The following is a 24,219-nucleotide window of genomic DNA, read 5'->3' on the forward strand; positions in this document are numbered from 1 at the left end:
CAATGGAATGAGGAGGTACAGTAACATACATCATCACACAACAACACCACAGGTGTGGCTCATATCACACTGATAAACACTGCTGTAGTGTCCCATATTTTCAAAAACATTTTTGAGAGCAATTGTTTAGCTGTAAATAACACTGTGTGTCACGTGTGCGTTCTTACCAGTGCGATGGGTTTGACTCGGTTCAGTTTGCCGATGGCTTCCTGCAGCTCCTGAGAGGAGACCCCACAGATCAGGCTGCTGAGGGTCCGCACCTGGTCCACGAGCACCTTGATGTTCATCCCCGTCTGAAGAATAATAATACAAACAACCCTAACATGTCATTAACCCATTTTGGTGTTTGAGAGCTATTGAAACTTTAGCTATTGAAAAATAGCAGATCTACAAAAATAGCAGATCTACAAGCTCATAGCTCATAGCTCATAGCTCATAGCTCATAGCGAGCTTGTAGGTATTTTTTTAAATCGTGAAAATGCAGTGCAAATCTTTGAATATATATTCTTTCAGAGCAAACGTTTTCTAAACTCAAATATTTGCTTTCGGAGGGGGGTTCCCTGGAACAACATATTTTCAGATGGGGCCCCCGGGTCGGCGGCCAATTACAGATAATTCTGGGGCTCTTTTGACATAGTTTTGACTAGTTTGAGAACCACTGACATAGAAACACAGGGATTTTCAGAAAACCGTCATGATTTAGAAGGCATTTATAGAATCATCCTCAGGTCTAAATATGTTAACGTGAACCCGTGTCCACCACAACATTATCGCAATGTATACAATGTGTGCATTTAGTCGAAGTTCGTATCCAGACTGACTTACAATAATCCAGGTAAACATATACATGCAATATGAATGCAGAGACAGTGCCGTCGCTACGTACAGGCGCAATACGCACTGCGATTAGGCAGGCCGGGGGGGGGGCAACAAAATGTGCCAAAAAGTGCCAAGCAGACCATCATAATAACAATTTTCTCTGCGGCTCCGCTGCGTAATAAGGAGCGGCCGTTTGTGCGTCCTCACAAACAGCAAAAATAGCCGATCTGAATGAGGAAATGCAGTGCTCTCGTCGGGAGGGGGGGCAGCACAAATATCCTACGAGTGGGGCAACCAAATGGTCAGCTACGTCCCTGTGCAGAGAGACAGTGTAGTGGCCTCAACACCACGTAAACAATTAACCCAGCATCAGTCTAAATCTTTGTTCCACACAAATCACACATTTTCATGAGTTTAAAACGAATTCAAACTTTTTTCAAATGAATTCCCTAAATGTAGAGAAGTAGAGAGAAGTGACACGTTGCGAGCTACAGTAGTAGATCTGCTATTTTCACTAGTTTGGGTCCAGGATTCAGCCGAAGCGTTTGGAAAGCACTGATCTAACCTAAACAATACACTAACATAATAGTATGTAAATAGAACCTATACAGAGCGTTGCAGTCCCGCCCCCTTTCATGACGACGAGCAAACATACTTTTTGGGGCCAAACATATAATTAGAAAAAACAAAAAACAAAAAAAAAAAGTGTTGTACCCTGCCCTTTTTTTCTTCTTTCTAATTATTTGTTCGGCCCAAAATATTGTGTTTATTGTCATGAGTTGTCATGATCAAAGTTGGCTTTGTCCGAGGCTTAAAGGCCTTTTATTTTATTTTATATATATTATTTTATCCCACGATTTTGTAACAAATTTTTCACCCCCTGTGTCAATTATCTAATGTGATCCTGGGCTCTACACACCCTCCGCCAACCTAGTCCCCATATATGGGGGACATGGGGAGAGCAACGGACTTGAACTCATGCTTCCTTCATGCCTGAGTGTCCAAGTTGCTCCTTTACACCTGACAGGGGGGAGTTTCCCTGGTTGGACGTAGCGCGTGGAAGGAACACGTTATTCCAACCAGTTCCTTTCCCCTCCATCAGGCGCCCCGGCTGGCCAGGGGGAGGCAGTTTAGAGACCAGGATTACTGCATGTTTTTGTGAGGGTACCTACCCTAGGGGACACAGGGAGAACATGCAAACTCCACACAGAAAGGCCCTTTCGCCAACCCCGCCTTCGGGTATGGGCACTGATGACGCGGAGGAGGAAACACGCCGCCAGCACCCACAGCGTCCCGAGCAGGAATCGAACCCAGGACCTTCTAGCTGTGAGGCGACAGCACTACCAACTGTGCCACCGTGCCCCCGGGCTTAAAGGCCTTTAAATAAATACTTTATGAAACGGTTATGGAAAAAATTAATTGCAAATTGTCTTCCGGGCCGCTCGCGGGGGGCGGGACGCCCTATAGGATGCCAGGTAAACAATGAACCTGTAGCATATAAGTATAAGGATAATATCTGGCTAGGTGGTCCTTGTCGGGAGATAATTCACCGACAGCCTCGACAGGGAGTTTAACTCCCTGAAGGTGAATTATATCCCGACAATGACCACCTAGCCAGATATTATCCCGCTTATTACATGGCTACCTAACATACGTCTGACCAGCTGCAGGGCTGGAGCACTGTCGGAAAACAAGGAAGTGAGTTGATCAAATCTATTTTTGGGTACTGCTTCGTCTATTTCTCGCTCAAATGTTTTCAAAAACAATTTTGAGAGCAATGTTTAGCTGTAAATGGCATTGTGTATCACTAGTGTGTGTGTGTTTACATGGCTGTCATGTTGGAAACAGCAGTAAATCAAGGGGGGCGCAGCCGTGCAGCTGGTGCTCAGAGGGTTTGATTAGGCAGAGGTCTGTTATAGAGCGGAGCTGTCATTATCAACACATAACTCACCGCTGAATTAAGCGATTGACCGATCAGAATCAAGCATTCAACCAAGCCATGTAATAAGTCTAAATAACATTTTTAACTTTGTAATCATTATTATTATTTTTTTTCCTAAAGTCCCAGGTGTGTAAGGTTTTACCACAGGATATGACAGGAAGTGACATCATATTCAGAGCTGCTTGGCTTTCACTCACCTTATTTCTCATGAGCTGTTTAACCTCTCTGCGGTAGCTGTTCAGAACATCCTGTATGCTCAACCTGAGAGAGAGAGAGAGAGAGAGAGAGAGACACAGAGAGACAGAGAGAGACACAGACACAGACAGAGAGACAGACACAGACAAATTATAATAGGCTAACAGAGGCAAGAAGGTGTGCACTACTCTCTGAAAAGCCATCAAATATATATATTCTGGACGACAGCCAGAACAGCATACCTATTCTATAAATTGCTTCGGCTATTGCAAAGTAGAAAATCCCCACAGCGTGACATGTTGTGAACTTTTCATGAAAAATAGTTTCCCATGAAAACAATAATGTTCTAAAACGAGGTGTGTCACCTTGAGACGTTGAGGGCGCAGGCTGATCCCAGGAGCTGGTAGAGATGACAAGGAGCTGCCGCATCTTCTGCCTGGGATTAAAGCACAATGTTAATGACTTTTGCTGCGTGTCACAGCCTCCCCATCTCTCTCTCTCCCCATTTCCTGTCAAACTACTGCTCTATGATCAAAGGCATACAAGCCTTTGATAAGTCTAATATGTACTGAAAAAAACACACACAGTACGCTGGGAAATACACCAGCTCAGTGGCTCAGTGGCTCGATTCCCCCGGAATACTATCTACTACTACTAGTACCCAATGCATCCCTGCTTGGCAGTATCAAGGGTTGTATTTAAGTCATATTACACGAGAGGGTGTGATTTACCGTGATTATTGGCACACCAGTGATTTAGCAGAGTTCCGCAAGCATCACTGAAGTGAATCAATATTAGCAGTCAGACTGAAAGGTATTCTGGAGAGAAAGATTATATGCACAACAAACATAATAATACTAATACTAAGAAGAAGAAGTAAGTAAATAATAATGGTTGTTTATGATCAATTCATTTGATCACTTCAGTAGCTCAATCTGATCCCCTGCTAGATCAACAGACAACAGATAATTGCTTCACTGACAATTGATTTCATATGTGTAACCATGTTGGTTTTTCAGACCTTTCTAAAATAGTGTGCTTCCCTGGGTCACACCCATGTACTGTAGGACCATGATCGAATCATGCACGCGCGCACGCGCGCACGCGCACACGCACACGCACGTGTGTGTGTGTGTGTGTGTGTGTGTGCGCGTGCGTGTGCGCGTGCATGATTCATGGTCCTACACACACACACACACACACGGTAAAGTCAAGGAATGTTTCCTTATTGCTGTCAAACGATCATGTCGTCATTGGTAAACAGAGCAAAGTTTTATAGCCCTGATAACGACAGATCAGCTTTGACCTGCAGACACTGTTAACACCGTCTCTCAGTGTAGGGTCAGGGGACCACTGTTAACACCGTCTCTCAGTGTAGGGTCAGGGGACCACTGTTAACACCGTCTCTCAGTGTAGGGTCAGGGGACCACTGTTAACACCGTCTCTCAGGGTCAGGGGACCACTGTTAACACCGTCTCTCAGGGTCAGGGGACCACTGTTAACACCGTCTCTCAGTGTAGCGTCAGGGGACCGCTGTTAACACCGTCTCTCAGGGTCAGGGGACCACTGTTAACACCGTCTCTCAGTGTAGGGTCAGGGGACCACTGTTAACACCGTCTCTCAGTGTAGGGTCAGGGGACCACTGTTAACACCGTCTCTCAGTGTAGGGGACCACTGTTAACACCGTCTCTCAGTGTAGGGGACCACTGTTAACACCGTCTCTCAGTGTAGGGTCAGGGGACCACTGTTAACACCGTCTCTCAGTGTAGGGTCAGGGGACCACTGTTAACACCGTCTCTCAGTGTAGGGTCAGGGGACCACTGTTAACACCGTCTCTCAGTGTAGGGTCAGGGGACCACTGTTAACACCGTCTCTCAGTGTAGGGTCAGGGGACCACTGTTAACACCGTCTCTCAGTGTAGGGTCAGGGGACCACTGTTAACACCGTCTCTCAGTGTAGGGTCAGGGGACCACTGGGGGTCCAAAAGGAGCAAAGCCGAGTCGGCCTGGGAATCAGACAGTCCTGGCCCCGCAATGTGTGGAGGTGTGCTCACTTGATATATATGGAGCTGACCTGTTCTGACATGCCATATGTTGATCTGACCGCATTAAACCCTGTACACTCAATACACTGCCCCCGCTGCCACCCTTAGATCTCCATATATGGAGCTGAGTTCTGACATTCCATATGTTGATCTGACCTCATCAAACCCTGTACACTCAAGACACGATCCATATATGGCCAGTACAGAATTAATTCCATATGTTGATCTGATCACCCCATGCCAAAGCGCCAGCGCTCTCCCAGCAGTCTGCTATCACCCAGGCGGATGCGTGCACGCAACCTTTTCGGTCGCTTCTCACCCTCAGGGCGTCTTACTGGATATGATTATTATTATTTTATTATTATGGATCTATAACTCTGACTGACTGCAAGTGAGTAACCTTTAGAGCGTCATTAGATCAATTACTGCCGCTAGGTGGTAGCATAAGCACACCTAACGAATGCCACCCGCTCATACTCCTATCATACCAGCTATCATTACAAACAGTTACATGTGCTCAGCGACGCGATACAAACTCACAAATGATTTACGATCGTCGGGATGCGCGACGGCTCACGTGCATGGACAGCACTCGAAGCTTTAGACTAGAGATACAGCGCTTTGAAAATCCTGTTATAAATGGAGGCTCAATGAAGATGGATTTAAAAATCCCATAGCTGGTGGGGACGGAGGCTCTCCATAGTAACCGGAGCAATGCTAAAAGGGTAATTGACGGTCGCCGCTTTATACGGTTGTCTGCGAACATGTACGTAGATAGCACCTTTAGGTACCAAGGAACATGTACGTAGATAGCACCTTTAGGTACCAAGGAACATGTACGTAGATAGCACCTTTAGGTACCAAGGAATCATTTTGTAGGTGCACGGCAATGGAGGTTCCGGTCATAATCGTTCCAGCCGCCCGATGACGTAACATTATTTCCACTCCAGACCGGATCACAAACTGAAAATTGTTAATGATCCCAGGCTAGTGAGTGAGTGTACACATGGAACCAAATGACACAACTTATCTTTGACTCTTGTCAACTTACTGTGCCTCCCTCTATAAAATCCCTGATTGGCCGAGGGTGTCACCGACGTACGCACGCAGCGCTCTGATTGGTCGAGGGTGTCATCAACACCAATCAGGGCGCCAGTACTGTTATTACTTGCACGCTCTGCTCGCACAAGTAATAATAATATTTGACCGTGTACACTACAGGAAGGAGCTTGTCGGAGAGAGCGGTGCTGGCGAACGATCGACAGGTCGCGTTTGAAATTACATTATCAGTGACATCATCAGTGACTTACATCTCTGTGCAGCGTGTGTCGAAGTCGGTCCTCGTGCAGCAGGCGAACGGGGATGACCATGTTGAACTTGTGGTACGTCCGAACGCTCTCGTGCAAACCCAGCTGTTCATCACTGTAAAATAAACACCAACCCATAAAATTAAATACGGAGAGGTCCCAACAGTTTTAAGAACATGTTTCAGGCAGGTAAACGAGGTACACAACCATCTCACCAGAGCCAGTATTGCAGATGTGGTGCTCCCTGCTTTAAAAAGTAACGTGGGCAAAGGCTCATTCATTTACATAGGAGCCACACAGTGGAACAGCCTGGAAACCAGTGTTAAACTGACATCCAATCTGTCAATCAGTGGAAATAAGGACTTCACTGTGAAATCTTTGAATCGCTGATTAAAATGAATTATGAATGATTGCTTTTCTAAATAAATCAAATCAAATCAAATCAAGACGCACTTGGTGCGTCTTGATTTCACATTGTGAAAACCCCCCCTGTTTTCACACTGTGTCAAGCACTGTGCCGAATTCAAGGCTACTACTATGCATAACAACAGCTGTTACCTGAGCGCACTCTCATACACGGTAAGCAACATAGCACAGCAGTATGGCTCCAGTAGGCTAACTGCTTGTGTTCCTCCATCATCAAAGAACAGATTCATTCGTCCCAAAGCAAACGTTTTAGTTTCGCTAAGCAGCACACGAGCACAGTAAATACGTTTGTCTGGTTATTTTTAAGTCTACTTTTGTGTTTGTGTGTCTAAAAAAAACAACAACTCATCCACGATTTAATAATTTAGGCTTAGCCTATATCAGCTGTTCTGTGCGATGTGCACATGTAGGCACGCAAGAGTGCACGTGCGTACGTGTGTGTGCGTGCGTGCGCGTGACGTTCCGTGGTACAGAAAATAATATAACCACTGATCCTAAGACTAACCTCAACCAACCTGAATCTTTAAACATGTTTTTTGTAACCATTAAAACAACAATTTAGGCTGTGAGGAGCAAGAAAATGATCCTCACAATGTCTATTACTCTAATTATACTATACTTGTGGGGAATATTGACCCTCACAAGTGCATTAATTACACACACACACACACACACACACACACACACACACACACACACACACACACACACACACACACACACACACACACACACACACACACACACACACACACACACACACACACACACACACTTACTTGTGCAGGAACTCCTCGGAGTCACACAGTTTGAGGACATAGCGCCCACTGGTGGCCACATCCATGTCCATCAGACTGAATATGGTCCCGATCAGGCTCCGCACTGTCTGGTTCACTGGAGGTCAAAAGGTCAAAGGTGACTCATTCAGGCTTTGAGGTCAGAGTTGAGTGAAGAGAGGTCAAACATCACAAAACAAATAAAATAAGAATAAGCCAGAAGAAGACACCGGCGGGATTGCAGTCACTGTACCGCAAAAAGAAAAATTGAGCCAGAAGCCAAAGCTCTTGATATACCGGTCAATCTTTTTTCCTACTCTCACCTAATTGTCATGAAGTGTGAGGAGCGAAAGAATAACATTTGCGGCTGTCTGAATTTTCTCAGACGGCCGGCCTCTCCCTAATAGAAATAGGGTGAGAAGTTCAGTCATCCGTGAGAGACTCGGAGTCGAGCCGCAGCTCTTTGATTTGGATAGGAGGCAGCATTAGGGTATCTAGTACAGATGCCTCCCATGTGTCTCCCTTCCCACGTCCCACTGGGAGGAGACCCCCTGGCAGACCATGGACCAGATGAGGGGATTATGGGCTCCATTTTCGTCACCGCTAAACCCCTTATCCCTAAACTTCTTTGCCTTTTTTGCCTATTTTGCAAAACATTTTTGAATAGTTAAAATGGCCAGTCTACAAGCTCACAACGTGTCAATGTAGATTGGCTAGTTGAACTATTCAAAAATGTTTTTCGAAATAGTAAAAAAGGCAAAGAAGTTTAGGGATAAGGTGTTTAGCGGTGTTCATCTTTCTAAAGCCACTATTTGGGGATTTAGGAGTGGGGAAAGGGTGTTCCCCCACTAAAGTTGGTATTTTGGTTACCTGTCTAAATCCCTTAAACACCTCCGTTACCCGTTGTATTATGCATAGGTGTGGTTTGGGCGTTACACAATTAGACCAATCACCAGTCCACGTCCCATTGCCTTTAAGAGATCCCTTATGCGTTGGCCGTTAGTGCTATATTGCTTCATAGCCTCAGCCCGTTGCTGCCTCACTCTTGCTGCACCCCCCGCCCCTCCGTGTCGTTCTTTTTTTTTTCCACACGCAAAGAGCAAAGAACACTCGTCTTTTCATTGAGTCACAACTCACTCAAATCTAGCCCATTTTTAAATGTTCAAAGTTCTATGTAAACTACGAAATTAGGGCTTTCATTTGGTAGATTGTGCGTGTAGATCGTCTCTACGGAACGGTATGAAGCGAAAAGGAAAGTTCGGCAAGTCGGATTAAACCATTTGCTGCGCTGGTGATGAACTGAAGAGCAAATGGAATCGCGCACGTGGCACAAGCCGCACAATGGCTGGCAGGCTGGCACAAATGACTTCTTTGACTATACAATTATATAAACACAATGGACACAAGGAAGTGGCAGGCACTCACTTCAGCTGATTATAGGAAAATAACAAAGAGATGCAATATGAATATTGGAGAGATGAGGCAGCCTGACTATAGTCTGTGCCTGGACATCTCCATTGAAGCGCGCAGTGGCCGCTCTTTACCAAACTAATTTGGCACGGCTTACGGGTGCTTTTAAATGCCACTATCGCTTTCCCAAATGTGTGTGACCAAAAAGCAATTTAGGGGAAAGCGTGCCAACACGCCCATGACCACACCTCTAGGCGCAAATACCGGTGTCGGCAAAGAAGATAGCGGGTGATGCTATAGACGAAAATACCATTAAGGGACAGAGAAAGCTCCTATATTCGTAATTTTCGGGCAGCGACTGAATTGCGGGCCACGCTGCGAGTAAAGTCGGAAACAAAATTGGAGCCCCATATCTCCACACTGGCCTGGGAAGCAGTGGGAACACCTTGAGATTTATAGAGCACATTTAAAAACAGCCAAGGATGGATGGATGGATGGATGGATGGCACCTAGCAGATGGACCAGATGGACCGATCAAAAGTCCTGTCTCCGAGTCTCTGAGGTCAGAGTTACAACCGCCATCTAGACAATCGTACATATCAACGTGATGAATTGTGTGTGTGTGTGTGTGTGTGTGTGTGTGTGTGTGTGTGTGTGTGTGTGTGTGTGTGTGTGTGCATGTGCGTGCGTGCGTGTCTCACAGGGTGTGGGGAAAGGGATCTGCGGGTGTGTGTCCCAGTCAGTCGTCACGGTGATGGTGGCCTGGGCTCTCTTCAGCAAGTCAGGGTGGATGGACAGAATCCGACTCCGCACCACCCCCGAATTATTACACCTGTCTGTGTGAGGAAGACTGGAGACCAGCCTGGCACACGCGCACACACGCACACGCACACACACACGCACACGCACACGCACACGCACACACACACACACACACACACACACACACAATTAAACAGACAGATAGACATGCATGCATACATATGCCTACTGTACTTTGATTGATTGATTGATTGAAAATTGTATTAACAGTTTGCAGAATTACAGTACATTTCAAGCACAAACTCAATACAAAGGCTGTTAACTGTGAGTGGACGACCCAATTAAGCATTACACTTGTTTACAACCATGGTCCACCATGTTCAATTCATCAAAAACATTTAGAGACGTACAAATAGACACTTCTATATAGACAAAGAACAGTACAGGAATTCATCATAATGGAGGTAAAAAGGGAAAAGAAACATATACAGTGAGGGGAAAAGGACGGGGGGCGGTGGGGGGGGATTCAGATTTTACGGGGGCCAGTTTCGAATTGCAGCAGTACAGGCAGGCAGATAGACAGACAGACAGACAGACAGACAGACAGACAGACAGACAGACAGACAGACAGACAGACAGACAGACAGACAGACAGACAGACAGACAGACAGACAGACAGTATACCTGGAGGTAAGGGTGCAAAGGGAGGTCAGGTCTTTGGTGCTGCCCTGAGGAGCATCGGCCAGGTCTATGCTCCACGAGTCATCGTCCTGTCAATCAAACCACCGCGTGCTGTTAATTAATCGTGTTAATAAAGTTTTCAATCGATGGTCCAATTCACTTCCTTAATTCACTCTTTGTATACTCTATATTGAAATAAGGTGTTTTTCCAGTTGCTTCATATTGATATTGTGTGCACTCAATTCTTATTTTAAACTTGGTGTCAGTAAAAAGGAACATCACAGGTGCAGCATGGTGACTGCAGGGCATATCATGTTTGTTTTTAGTTTTTTTCCAAAAATGATGTTTTAGCAAATTCAACATAAACAAGGCAGAACCAGGGCGGAACAAGGCAGAAAGAGCCTGCTGGTTAGTCAGTCAGGGACCAATCAGAAGGCTGACAAAGGGTGAATTGGTAACACGTTGGTGACAGTACTATATGGGGCGGAGCCTGTGAGCGGCACGGGGAGTGTTGGGCGCGAGGAGGAGTATAGGACGAAGGTACGGGGAGTGTTGGGCGCGAGGAGGAGTATAGGACGAAGGCTCGACGTCCACGGGGAGTGTTGGGCGCGAGGGGAGTATAGGACCAAGGCTCGACGTCCACCCCGGTGGGAGTGTTGGGCGCGAGGAGGAGTACAGGACGAAGGCTCGACGTCCACCCCGGTGGGAGCCTGTGAGCGGCACGGGGAGTGTTGGGCGCGAGGAGGAGTATAGGACGAAGGCTCGACGTCCACCCCGGTGGGAGCCTGTGAGCGGCACGGGGAGTGTTGGGCGCGAGGAGGAGTATAGGACGAAGGCTCGACGTCCACCCCGGTGGGAGTGTTGGGCGCGAGGAGGAGTACAGGACCAAGGCTCGACGTCCACCCCGGTGGGAGTGTTGGGCGCGAGGAGGAGTACAGGACCAAGGCTTGACGTCCACGGGGAGTGTTGGGCACGAGGAGGAGTACAGGACGAAGGCTCGACGTCCACCCCGGTGGGAGCCTGTGAGCGGCACGGGGAGTGTTGGGCGCGAGGAGGAGTACAGGACCAAGGCTCGACGTCCACGGGGAGTGTTGGGCACGAGGAGGAGTATAGGACGAAGGCTCCACGTCCACCCCGGTGGGAGTGTTGGGCGTGAGAAGGAGTACAGGACGAAGGATCGACGTCCACCCCGGTGGGAGTGTTGGGCGCGAGGAGGAGTATAGGACGAAGGCTCGACGTCTACGGGGAGTGTTGGGCGCGAGGAGGAGTATAGGACGAAGGCTCGACGTCCACCCCGGTGGGAGTGTTGGGCGCGAGGAGGAGTACAGGACGAAGGCTCGACGTCCACCCCGGTGGGAGTGTTGGGCGCGAGGAGGAGTATAGGACGAAGGCTCCACGTCCACCCCGGTGGGAGTGTTGGGCGCGAGGAGGAGTACAGGACCAAGGCTCCACGTCCACCCCGGTGGGAGTGTTGGGCGCGAGGAGGAGTACAGGACCAAGGCTCCACGTCCACCCCGGTGGGAGTGTTGGGCGCGAGGAGGAGTACAGGACCAAGGCTCCACGTCCACCCCGGTGGGAGTGTTGGGAGCGAGGAGGAGTACAGGACGAAGGCTCCACGTCTACCCCGGTGGGAGCCTGTGAGCGGTACGGGGAGTGTTGGGTGCGAGGAGGAGTACAGGACGAAGGCTCCACGTCCACGGGGAGTGTTGGGCGCGAGGAGGAGTATAGGACGAAGGCTCGACGTCCACCCCGGTGGGAGTGTTGGGCGCGAGGAGGAGTATAGGACGAAGGCTCGACGTCCACGGGGAGTGTTGGGCGCGAGGAGGAGTATAGGACGAAGGCTCGACGTCCACCCCGGTGGGAGTCGGCAGCAGTGTTGCTTTTGGCAGCAAACTTTGATTTTAGTTTGAGTCGTAGTCTCTCGAATAGTTTTAATTTAGTTTTAGTCACATTTTAGTCACCTGGAATGTCTTAGTGTTAGTTTAGTTTCAGTCGACTAAATATCATGAGATTTTAGTCGACTAAATCTACAGTTGATTTAGTCGACTAAAATGTATTTCGGCGGGCCTTGATGCCATCGTAATGACTGATTTTACACTCGCTGAAAATAGCATATATATATATATTATTTTTTTTCAGCATGCAACCAAGTGTAAAATGACGTATGCTGGATCTCTTGTCCACTAGTTCCTTCCTAACATTTTTTTATATAGTTTTTATATGTTGACGAAATTGTCAGTATATTTAGTCTTATAGTTTGTCATAATAGCTTAGTTTTTATTTAGTTTCCATGTAGTTTTCCTCACATCTGCTATACACTGTTGTATAGCAGATGTGAAGTCCACGTTAGCTATGACAATGTGATATATATTTTTTAATAATAATAATAAAAATTAATAAATAAAGGTTCCGTAAACGGTTCCCAAAAAAATGACTGATTCTGGTTCCTCAATGTTGGATCTTCCTCTGGTTGTGGATCCCACTAGTGTTAATTTTGACAGCAAAACTAAAGCTACAGTTCATTGTGTCGCCTCGATGGTGCCGTTCGTTCGTTGAGGACTGGATTTACACTTGGTTGCAGGCTGAAAATAGCCGATCTACTGTGAGCTTGTAGATCTGCTACTTTCAGAGCGCAACACCCGAGCGCAACTATAAGCATTTAAAATTATGTCTTAACCCATTTCGACCTGAGGACGATTCTACAAATGCCTTCTAAATCCTGACAGTTTTCATACATTTTCATGTCAAGGACCCCCAAAAATATATGTAATCGGCCGCCGACCCCCATCTGAAAATATGTTGTTCCAAGGACCTCACCAGAAGCAAAGATTTGAGTTAAAAACGTTCGCTCTGAAAGAATATACAGTATATTCAAAGATTTGCACTACATTTTCACGATTTTTCAAAAATAGCAGACCTACAAGCTCTCCTATGAGCTTGTAGATCTGCTATTTTCCAATAACTAAAGTATAGCACAAACACAATTAAAACATCCAAAGGGTCATTGAAGTCCATGCGTTGAATCACTAGGGTCAACGTGGGTCAACGTGCAACAGGACATCACACCGCAAGGACAACGCTAAAACCGCCTTGACCCTTTGGTGTGGTTTATAGGGCTTTAGTTCTGCTGGATCTCTTCTCCACTATAGTCTCTCGACTCTCTCTCTCTCTCTCTCTAACATCTTAGTCGTTTTTATTTGTTGGCGAAATTTCCAATAATTTATATTTAGCTGTATGAACGAAAGAATAACATTTGCGGATATATAAAGCGTCCGGAATGGGTTTTCTCTCCCTAATAGAGATAGGGTGAGAAGTTCAGTCATCCGTGAGAGACTCGGAGTAGAGCCGCAGCTCTTTGATTTGGATAGGAGGCAGCATTAGGGTATCTAGTACAGATGCCTCCCATGTGTCTCCCTATAGGGAGGTCCTCGCTGGGAGGAGACCCCCTGGCAGACCATGGACCAGATGAGGGGATAAGGGGCTCCATTTCCGTCACCGCTAAACCCCTTATCCCTAAACTTCTTTGCCTTTTTTTTTTTACTATTTTGAAAAACATTTTTGAATAGTTCAACTATACATTGACACGTTGTGAGCTTGTAGACTGGCCATTTGAACTATTCAAAAATGTTTTGCAAAATAGTAAAAAAAAAAAAAAAAAAAAAGGCAAAGAAGTTTAGGGATAAGGGGCTTAGTCAGTCGACAAAAGTAACACTGACACTCACCTGACCGCCGACTACAGTGTTGCTTCGGTTCAGTTTGTTCACCGGCACCGTGAGGTCACAGCTGAAATGGGAGATGAGGGGGGGCCGCGTCCGGGGCGGGACGGGAGGGGGAAGGTTGCCGGACCGGTTGGGTTGTTGTTGTGCGGCACCGTTGGGCTCATCGGTCCGCTGTTGTTGGTTCAAATCACCCAAGGACTCGTACACACCCTCGTCTTCACTGAACACCTTTGGCAACAAGTGTTTTTTACTTAAGTAGAAGTATCAATACCACAAGGTAGATACTACTATAAAAGTCTGGTATTCAGAATGCACCCAAGTAGAAGTACCAAAATGAAAAGTATTCGTTAGGCAGAATGCCCCACCTCCCATTTCACAAATTGTCTAAATGTATAGAAATCTTTGGAAAGTAGCAGATCGACAACCTCGGCTATTTTCAAATATCTGAAGTATATAAACTTTATATAAAGTCTCTGTCTCTTGTGTTCAACCTCAGACAATTGCTCAAGTATTCAGAAATTTGAGATAGGCTACATTTGATCAGACCCTTCCCATTGTAACTTCATTTTAAGCGTTTAGATTAATTGAAAACACATGTCCTATAGGTTCTGGTGACTGTTTTATTTTAAATTATGTATAATTATTATCAGAAAAACGTCCCCCTCACACATTAGAACGACGATATCAGTTGCCAGAGCCAAGGTTTTAAGATGTTGATATTCATTTTGTATTCATCCTTAGGACCCCAAATCACACCTTGGAAAGCATGAGTGTTTATTTCAAACAAAGTGTTTTTTGACTGGGGGGTCATATTTTGACAGCAGGAATTGCCTGTCATAATTTGACCCCCCAGTATTAGGATGTTGATATTCATTCATCAGCCAACACTCCCCACTGACAGGTAGCACCCCCCCCCCCCCCCAGAGAGGACGTATAGGGCCTTAGTCCTACTCCTCCTCCCAGCCAACACTCCCCACTGACAGGTAGTCAGTCAGGACATGGTTAAAATGGAGTTTGGAGTTACAATGAGTTTTATTGTTTACCTGCTAGTTTCAAATGTACACTATATTATTTAGATCACTGCTTCCCAAAAGCTGGGTCACTCAGGACCCATTGGTGGGTCGCGGAGCAATTTTTATGGATCACAAGTTATTAAAGTTAAGTATCCCTTCATTTTAATTATTGTTCTTTTAAAAAAAGAAAAACAATAATTAAAAACAAATGCAACGACTTTTCAAAATAAGTAAATAAATAAATACATACAAATTCTAAGAATTTCCATTAATTGGAAAACAAATGTTCAACTACTAGCTCTCCACACGAAGCGACTACATGGTTGTGAGCTTGTAGATTGTCTATTTTCACTACTAATAGTAATTTGTCTGATTCTAAAACGTCTAATTTGGGCTTGAGCTAAAAGGTTTGGGAACCACTGATTTAGATATATTGTTTTAGACAGATTCTACGTTCTTGTTTTACCTGCCACCCTAGTTTCTTGAGGAACTGCATTCTATGCATGTGTTCACCTCGAATATTTGCTTCTGGGGAACAACATATTTTGGGAGTCGGCGGCCAAATACATATAATTCTGTGGGTCCTTGACATGAAATAGTTTGAAAATCACTGACATAGAAACATAGGTTTTTCAGGAAACTGTCAGGAGTTAGAAGACTTTTTGTAGAATCGTTCCCAGGTCTAAATGGGTTTTAAAAGTAAATATAGCAAAGTATACTTTCGTCCAGCACTGACCTCCAGGTAATCATGCAGGAAGCTGTGCCTGGCCGGTCGGCCCAGCGTCTGGTCGTAATGTCCACCGGGCGGGTCCATCATGACATGTACAGTCAGGTGTGTGGCAAGGGGTTAAAACTCCAGGCACCACTAGTGTCTTCTCCTCACTAGGGACCCGGCTCAGTCCACCGTGGTGTTGTGTTGTAGGCTTACACTATTTTTTTTTAAAAAGCAGTGAGAATGTTGTGGTGTTAAAGTTGTGTTTTCATTCAGCTTGCAGTCGCTACGTTGCCACACGCTCTCTGACCATGAAGACTGCGGGATTTCACTTCAGTTGGTCTAATTATTAACTGCTTTTCAAAAGGTAACAGGGGCGTGTGCATGTCTGTCTGTCTGTCTCTCTCTCTCTGTGTGTGTGTGTGTGTGTGTGTGTGTGTGTGTGTGTGTGTGTGTGTGTGTGTGAGAGGGAGAGACGGACAAATTAGAAAGTAGGGGGAGTGTGTGTGTGTGTATCACTATGACCATAACATGAGCACGGCACTTCCATGTTTCCAGTGTACACATTAAACTCAAGAACAATAATAATAAATGTCAAAGCTTTCATTTAAACCCTCACATACATTACACTTTACACATACATTTATTATGAGCTTATTGATCAAAGGAACAATAAAACCATCATCTATCATACAATACAGTATGCCATGTGTAAACATGTACCTAGACTATGGAATGGAATGGAATTCACCCAGAGTTACAGACCAGTAAGGGTCCATTTGGTTCCGCATGTGCACACTCAGTTAGACCTGTAAGGGTCCGTTTGGTTCCATACTCTCTCCGAGTTTCAGACCAATATAAAGGATCCATTGGGTTCCATGTGTTACACTATCAGAGTTACAGACCAGTAAGGGTCCATTTGGTCTCTCTCTGTCATTTTAGATTGTATACATTGGCTATTCAAAAATAGCAGATGTACAAGCTCACAGCACGGCGCAAACGCTGCGAGCTTGTACATCTGCTATTTTTGGGGGAAAAAGTTGAAAAACGTTCTGAAAGTGTCTTGAAAATGTTGAATGATTTTGAATTACGAAAAAGCTTGAGAACTACTGATTAGATAGAAGGTGTGGTCTCGTGAATATAGTCCATAGCCAATATTTGCAATATTCTATGTCAATAATTAGACTATACATTTTGGTCACTGTGCTAATTTGATGCAGGTTAAGTGAGACACATTGTCTAGTCAGAAGAGCTTGGTCTGGAGAGCAATCACTCAGCCCAAGTACCCTGTGGCCAGGCATTGTGCTTTACTGTTTGAAGCTGTGTGCCAGGTGTGAGAGAAATTTTGCATTATTTTGTCTCAAGAAACCTTCAAGATGTTTCTGAGAGACCACTTGGTTATCTCCTATATGTTGATTAAGTATGTAAATCTTAACAACACCCAGAATTCAATGTAAACGTATATATCTTGTCATGTTGTCAATGTTAAAGTTAGTAGTAGACTGGCCGCGTCCAGCGGTCAGGCAGTCCGTGTGCTCTCCTGGGCTGGCCTGGCCCACGGCGAAGCTCTGTGTCTTTGGTCTGAAATAAATGGTCAACTCTGGGATCTTCAGTTCACCTCTCTGCCTGTTTCTTCGTCTGATCATCTGAGATTCTGATACTCTGAGGACAAGGTTTTTCACTACTCTACAGTTTGCTTTAGTCTAGTTCATTTCTCTCTAGTTTAGTGAGTTTACTGGGTTTAGTAATACACGACAAAGGCATTTTGTAGAACCGGCCCTCAGGTCTTAATGGGTTTAAAATATATTTTGTTCCCATTCATAGGTAAAGCAAATATGAACTCACCAGGCAGGGAGGCAGGCAGTCTGTGATTGATGTTGTGTTCTGAACACTGACTGAACGAATGACATTGTGGAACCTGTTAGACCTGAAATATATGACTTCCCATCATCCTGTCTGTCTGTCTGTCTGTCTGTCTCTCTCTCTCTCTCCCTCCCTCCCTCTCTCTGTCTGTTTCACTACCTCTGTTTTCTACCTCTGGTTTCTCTGGCCTGCCAAAGAAAACAATTGGTTACAACTTGTGAAGAATGCTGCAGCCAGAGTTGTAAGTTACAACTCTGGCTGCAGCATTCTTCACAAGTCACAACAAGTTACAACTTGTAACTAAAACTAAGATGAGAGAACATATCACTCCAGTTTTAGCCTCTTTACACTGGCTCCCAGTTATGTAGCGCTATATTGGATCACTCCAATATTGATAGTTCCTCCGCCAGGCGGAGCATCGAGCGGACTTACCGATGATCCCGTGCTAAAAGACACGGGAAAATGACGTGCGAGTGAGGCACTGCCTCCGAGGGTACTTTGCCCGTGCACGTCATTTCCCCTACCTCTTTTCTTTCCTCGGCGTCGTCGGTTGGTAAGGACTATTTGTTTACCGTAGGAAGGTATAACTCCCTCTGAGTAGCCGGCTTGCTGGCCCCTCTCTGAGTTGCCTTCCTTGTCGCCCCGACTCGATTGGCTGCTGTGCCTTTTCGACTCGGGGTCTGTCTGTGTGTTTAAAGCTAAACACCCCCTTTCACCGTGCTACGGTGGCACGAGACGGTCGCTCGTGCCGCGGCGTCAGGAGGTTGCCCTTGTTGACTAGCTGTCTTTCGTTGTACTGTACTGTCTGTCTGTGTTGCCGGTCCCTCCCGGCTCTTACTTTCGGGAACGGACGCCTTCCCTAGACTGCTGCGGAGCGTGTCTCGCTAGGCCGCTGGGCAGCTAGTGACTCTTCTCCCAGGGGAAGAAGGAGACGCCACGCGTTCTCCGCTTCCCCCGCCTCGTTACTCGCTCTCCGTGAGGAGCTGTGGTGATTTAAATCCATCAGAATAGCGCGGGTATTAAATCGACCGTTCACAGTACACCAAGCACACATGCGGCTGAGTTCTAAAGCTCAGTTGGCTGCGGTGCTAATTCACATTTCAGTTGCACAATCACTACAGTGACTAAACAAGGTACTGTTATTTTGTCCTGTCTTGTCCCTCCGTATAAAGCCAAAGGCTAATAAACGGTGGGTGATAAGGTCTTCCACATACTATATTAACACAAGTGTCTGTATATATTATATGGCTTCTAAACGCCCGTGTAAGCCGAGGGCTAACACACGGTGTGTGATAAAGCTTCGTACATTTGTAAGTTCACAAGCAACTGGTTATTTGTATTCTGTCGCCCCTGTAAAGCCCAAGGCTACTAAGTGGTGTGATACAGTTTCTCTATACTATACATTGCACAAGTGACTGTATATTATACTCATTTACACATATTGTGTTTACATGGAAACTGTACATTTAACTCTTTCTGTGCTGTCACCCATATGAGCTAAAGCTAGGCCAATATATGGTGTGTGATATAGCATATATTGTATATTATATACATTACACGGGTAACCGGGTATATAATATTTTCTGGCTTGTCACCCGTAAGCCACAGGCTAAGGTACGGCGTGTGATACAGCCTTGTATATTTATACTTTGCACAGTTGACTCGTGTGGGTATTCTATCACCCGTATGAGCTAAGCGCCAGTATACGGTGTGTGATATAGTTATATTGTATATTCTATACGTACACGGGTCTGCGTATATAATATCTTCTGTGCTGTCACCAGTATGAGCCAAGGGCCAATATACGGTGTGATACAGCCTCGTATATTTATACGTTGCACAGTTGACTCTTGTTGGTATTCTATCACCCGTATGAGCCAAGCGCCAGTATACGGTGTGTGATATGGTTATATTGTATATTCTATACGTACACGGGCTACATATTTAATTATTTCTGTGCTGTCACCCGTATGGGCCGTGGGCCAATATACGGTGTGTGACACAGCCTGGTATATTTATACGTTACATGTATTGCTGCGTTGCATGCTACATATTTAACTCTTCTGTGCTGTCACCCATATGAGCTAAAGCTAGGCCAATATATGGTGTGTGATATAGGGTATATTGTATATTATATACGTTACACGGGTAACTGGGTATATAATATTCTCTGTCTTGTCACCCGTATAAGCCACGGGCTAATGTACGGTGTGATAAAGCTTTATACAGTTGTAAGTTCAATAGTAACTGTTTATCTGTATATTTAACTCTTTCTGTGCTGTCACCCATATGAGCTAAAGCTAGGCCAATATATGGTGTGTGATATAGCATATATTGTATATGATATACGTTACATGGGTAACCGGGTATATAATATTCTCTGTCTTGTCACCCGTATAAGCCACAGGCTAATGTACGGTGTGATAAAGCTTTATACAGTTGTAAGTTCAATAGTAACTGTTTATCTGTATATTTAACTCTTTCTGTGCTGTCACCCATATGAGCTAAAGCTAGGCCAATATATGGTGTGTGATATAGCATATATTGTATATTATATACGTTACATGGGTAACCGGGTATATAATATCTTCTCACCCGTATAAGCCACAGGCTAATGTACGGTGCGTGATACAGCTTTGTGTGTTCGTGCGTTGCACAGCTGACAGGTGACTGTTGGTTGTAGACTATCACCCGTATAGGCCAAGGGCCAATATACGGTGGGTGCTGAGGTTTATTTACCAGTATATTGCACGTTACACAGTAACTATGTATTATACTTCTATCCTATCGCCCGTACAAGCCAAAGGCTAATATACGGTGTGTGATGAAGTTATTTACGTTATACGCTACACAGGTGAGTGAAGTATCTGTGTATTGATTTCTGTCTTATCGCCCGTATAAGCCCAGGGCTACTATACGGTGTGTGATAAAGTCTGAGGCATATATGTATGTTACATCGGTGACTGTGTATATTATATTTTTTGGCCTGTCGCCCGTATAAGCCAAAGGCGGATATACGGCATGTGATACAGCCTTATATATTTATACGTTGCACAGTTAAACTGTTGTTTGTATTCTATCACCCGTATGTGCCAACAGCCAAGGTACGGTGTGTGATGCCTTTTGTTACCAGTATATTAATACACAAGTGACGGTGTATATTATACTTTCTGTCCTATCGCCTGAATAAGTGCGATAAAGCTTTATATATAATATACGTGCACGGGTAACTGTACATGTTATATTTCTGTCCTGTCGCCCGTATAAGCCAAAGGCTGATATACGACGTGTGATACAGGTTTATACAGTCTAGCTTTGGCCATAGCCTTCGCTGCTTGTTAGCTTAGGGCTGGCCACAGCCCATCGGGGATGGGCACTGTGTCTGCTTTGTTGTCTGGGTCTAGAGCATGCACACCCAGTGGTGGCAGGACTCTGGCCTGGGCCGGCCTTGGGGTCCAGGCATCTAGGCTGGTATCCCGGCCTGACAGCGTGTCGCGGGTTCGAGTCCGATCCCGACGACATTTAGGCGTGACTTAGTAGTCCAAGTGTTGTGACTGGGTAGTCCAACCTTTCCCCATGCGCTGTCGAGCCTGCGATCTGAGACGGGCTCTATTGGCTCGCTCTATGCATCCCGGCTAGAGGCCGGTGCGGCACCGGGATGGCCGCTTCCCACCTGCGGGTGTGGAAGATTATGGGCAAGACCCCACCGGCGGTGGCGGTCTCCCTGCTGTGGGCACTCCGGCTGTCAGACGCCGTAGAGAAGAACAATGGTTGCTGAGACCTGCGACGAGTCAACCAGTCACCAGGGACTGTATATATGTGTCCGTATATATATTGTATTGGTTCTATCGCCCGTGTAAGCCGAGTGCTAACACGGTGCGTGATTAAAGCTTTGTATATATGTTACGAGAGTAACTATATTGGTTTTCTGTCCCATCACCCGTATAAAGCCAAGGGCCACTAAACGGTGTGTGATAAAGCCTTATATATTTGTAAGGCTCTCGGCCGGCTGGCAGCGACGCCTCGAAGAGGGTCTTGCTCCTCGCCGGCCCCAAGCCGGGCTCCATCAGTACCAAGCCCAGCCCCGGGGGCAGTGGCAGAGTAGCACGTGGGAGCCTGCGTCGCCAGAACAGAGGGCGTGGGGGCCCTTCTGCCAGGCGAGGCAATCCTCTGGGGAGAGCTGTTTGTCCCCTTCGCAAGAGGTGGTCTTTGCGGGGATGGCTATAGATTCGTCTCTCATGAGTCTGTCCGCCAAGAGAGTCAAGGCGATTCTGTCCTTTCCCCACCGGTTCCGCCTGGGACGGACAGTGTCCGTCAGGGACAACCAACACCTACTGGGCCTGCCGACAGCGGCCTCATCGTTGGTCCCCTTAGGCCTCCTTCTTCTCGGCCGCTGCAGTGTTGGTTCAATGCCCCCAATGTTCAAAGCTGAATCAGCGGCAACACAGACGCTGTCATCTCTTGGTGACGATGTCCTGTGTGCTCGAACTCACCCAGTGGCGTGCCCGCTCCTTTGGGAGTCAGGGAGTTCGCTCAGCGGGGTGACACGCAGAGAAATGTTGTGCACCAATGCCTCTCTGGTAGGTCGGGGTGCAGTGTACAGACGCATGGCGGCCAGCGGCCGCTGGGATTCGCCGTGGTCTGTCCAACACGTCAATGTCCTAGAGCTCAGAGCTGTGCACCTAGCTCTATGGCATTTTCCATTGTTTGGAAGGCCGGCATGTGCTGGTCCGGTCAGACAACACTATGGTTGTGGCCTTCAACCATCAAGGTGGATTGAGGTCCCGCCGTCTCCACGAGATGACGCGGGAGCTTCTAGTGTGGGCTCATGCTCACTTCACATCTCTCCGGGCTGCGTATGTTCTGGGGGTCCAGAACTCCGCGGCGGACAGGCTGTCCAGAGATGGACCGAGAGGGGGGGATTGTCTCCACCCTCAGGTCATGCAACTACCGGGGGCCAGGGTTGGAGCGCACAGGTGGACCTGTTTGCCTCCCAGAAGACCACTCACTGCCCCAGTTGGCTTTGACTGGTAAGTTCTCCAGGGCCCCTGGGCCTGGATGCCTTGACACACGATTGGCCGCTGACGCGGCTCTATGCCTTCCCCCATTTCCTCTGATCCAGGCGACGCCGGACAGGGTCGAGATGGAGGGTCATCGGTTGCTTCTGATAGCCCCACGTTGGCCAAGACACCCTTGGATCAAGGTGCTACTGTCTCTGGTCGCGGGGACACCGTGGCAGTTGCCTCAGAGGCCCGACCTGCCTTCGCAGGCTCGGGGAGCCCTGTGGCACCCCCGCCCCGATCGCCTCCAGCTATGGGCTTGGCCCCTGAGAGGCGCAGGTGGTCGGGTCTAGGTCTCCCAGAGGGAGTTCTACATACGTTGCAGAGTTCCAGAGCCCCGTCTACTATTGCAACATACCAGGTTGTTGGCGCCGGTTCCGCACCCTGTGTGCGATCTGCGGTGCTGACCCGGAACACTGTGACGTTCAGATTGTGCTACACTTTCTGCAGTCACTGCTGGATGAGGGCATGGCGGCTAACACTCTAAAGGTGTATGTCGCCGCTATCTCTGCATGCCATTCTGATGGCCTTGGCGGACAGCTGGGTAAGCATCCATTGCTGTCCCGCCTTATGAAAGGAGCAAGGCGCCTCCGCCTAGTGAAGGCTCTTCAGGTCCCCACTTGGGACCTTGGCTTGGTGCTCTCAGCACTCGGGAAGCCTCCCTTCGAGCCCCTGGATACTGCCTCTCTTCAGCACCTTTCATGGAAGGCTGCGTTTCTCTTGGCAGTCACCTCCGCAAAGAGGGTTGGTGAGCTCCATGCGCTCTCGATGAGCGCGGAGTGTCTCCAGATGGGTCCTGGTAACTCGAGTGTTACGTTGCGACCCAATTCCTCCTTTCTGCCGAAGGTTCTGTCTGTGGGACATGTGAATCCGTCTTGAGGGTTGCCTCTGCTCCTTCGGAGACAGTGGGCCCCTCTCTGTGATTGAGCTGGGGCTGGCCGCTTCCACAGGGAGGGCCTGGCTCTGGTTCTCTTTGATAGGTCTCCGACTGATCTGGTAGTGTACTATCAATATTGGAGTGATCCAATATAGAGCGTCGCAGTCCCGCCTCCTACCCTGACCCAGGAAATGAAACCCAATGCATTATTCTCATAGACATTTCGTAAAGTATTTATTTAAAGACGGTTACGCCGCGGACAAAGCCAACTCGAGTCGTGACAACTCATGACAACACAAACAATATTTTGGACCAAACAAATAATTACAAAGAAGAAAAACAACAAAGAAAGTGTTGTAACCTGCCGTTTTTTTCTTCTTTCTAATTATTTGTTTGGTCCAAAATATTGTTTGTGTTGTCATGAGTTGTCACGACTCGAGTTGGCTTTGTCCGCGGCGTAACCGTCTTTAAATAAATACTTTACGAAATGTCTATGAGAATAATGCATTGGGTTTCATTTCCTGGGTCAGGGTAGGAGGCGGGACTGCGACGCTCTATAGCGCTACATAACGTAGGTTACGTAGGTAACCAAGGTTATGTGAGCGATTGGATC

At 46.8% G+C, this 24,219-nt stretch overlaps 1 protein-coding gene across 1 annotated transcript in view; it reads right to left on the minus strand.

Annotated features, from left to right (window-relative positions):
* The window catches only part of pik3c2g (phosphatidylinositol-4-phosphate 3-kinase catalytic subunit type 2 gamma), a gene marked incomplete at its 5' end in the record, with an annotated part of 50,367 nt that extends 34,459 nt beyond the window's left edge, over positions 1 to 15,908 (minus strand). The window contains 9 exons of the mRNA XM_079501210.1: positions 168 to 293; positions 2,959 to 3,022; positions 3,322 to 3,392; positions 6,311 to 6,422; positions 7,513 to 7,627; positions 9,621 to 9,781; positions 10,366 to 10,451; positions 14,085 to 14,309; positions 15,831 to 15,908. Of these exons, the coding sequence (XP_079357336.1) occupies positions 168 to 293; positions 2,959 to 3,022; positions 3,322 to 3,392; positions 6,311 to 6,422; positions 7,513 to 7,627; positions 9,621 to 9,781; positions 10,366 to 10,451; positions 14,085 to 14,309; positions 15,831 to 15,908 (1,038 nt within the window). The remainder of the gene's footprint in view (positions 1 to 167; positions 294 to 2,958; positions 3,023 to 3,321; positions 3,393 to 6,310; positions 6,423 to 7,512; positions 7,628 to 9,620; positions 9,782 to 10,365; positions 10,452 to 14,084; positions 14,310 to 15,830) is intronic.
* Positions 15,909 to 24,219: the final 8,311 nt, after the last annotated feature.

Source organism: Electrona antarctica (genome assembly GCF_951216825.1).
Source record: "Electrona antarctica genome assembly, chromosome: 5".
NCBI lineage: Eukaryota > Metazoa > Chordata > Actinopteri > Myctophiformes > Myctophidae > Electrona > Electrona antarctica.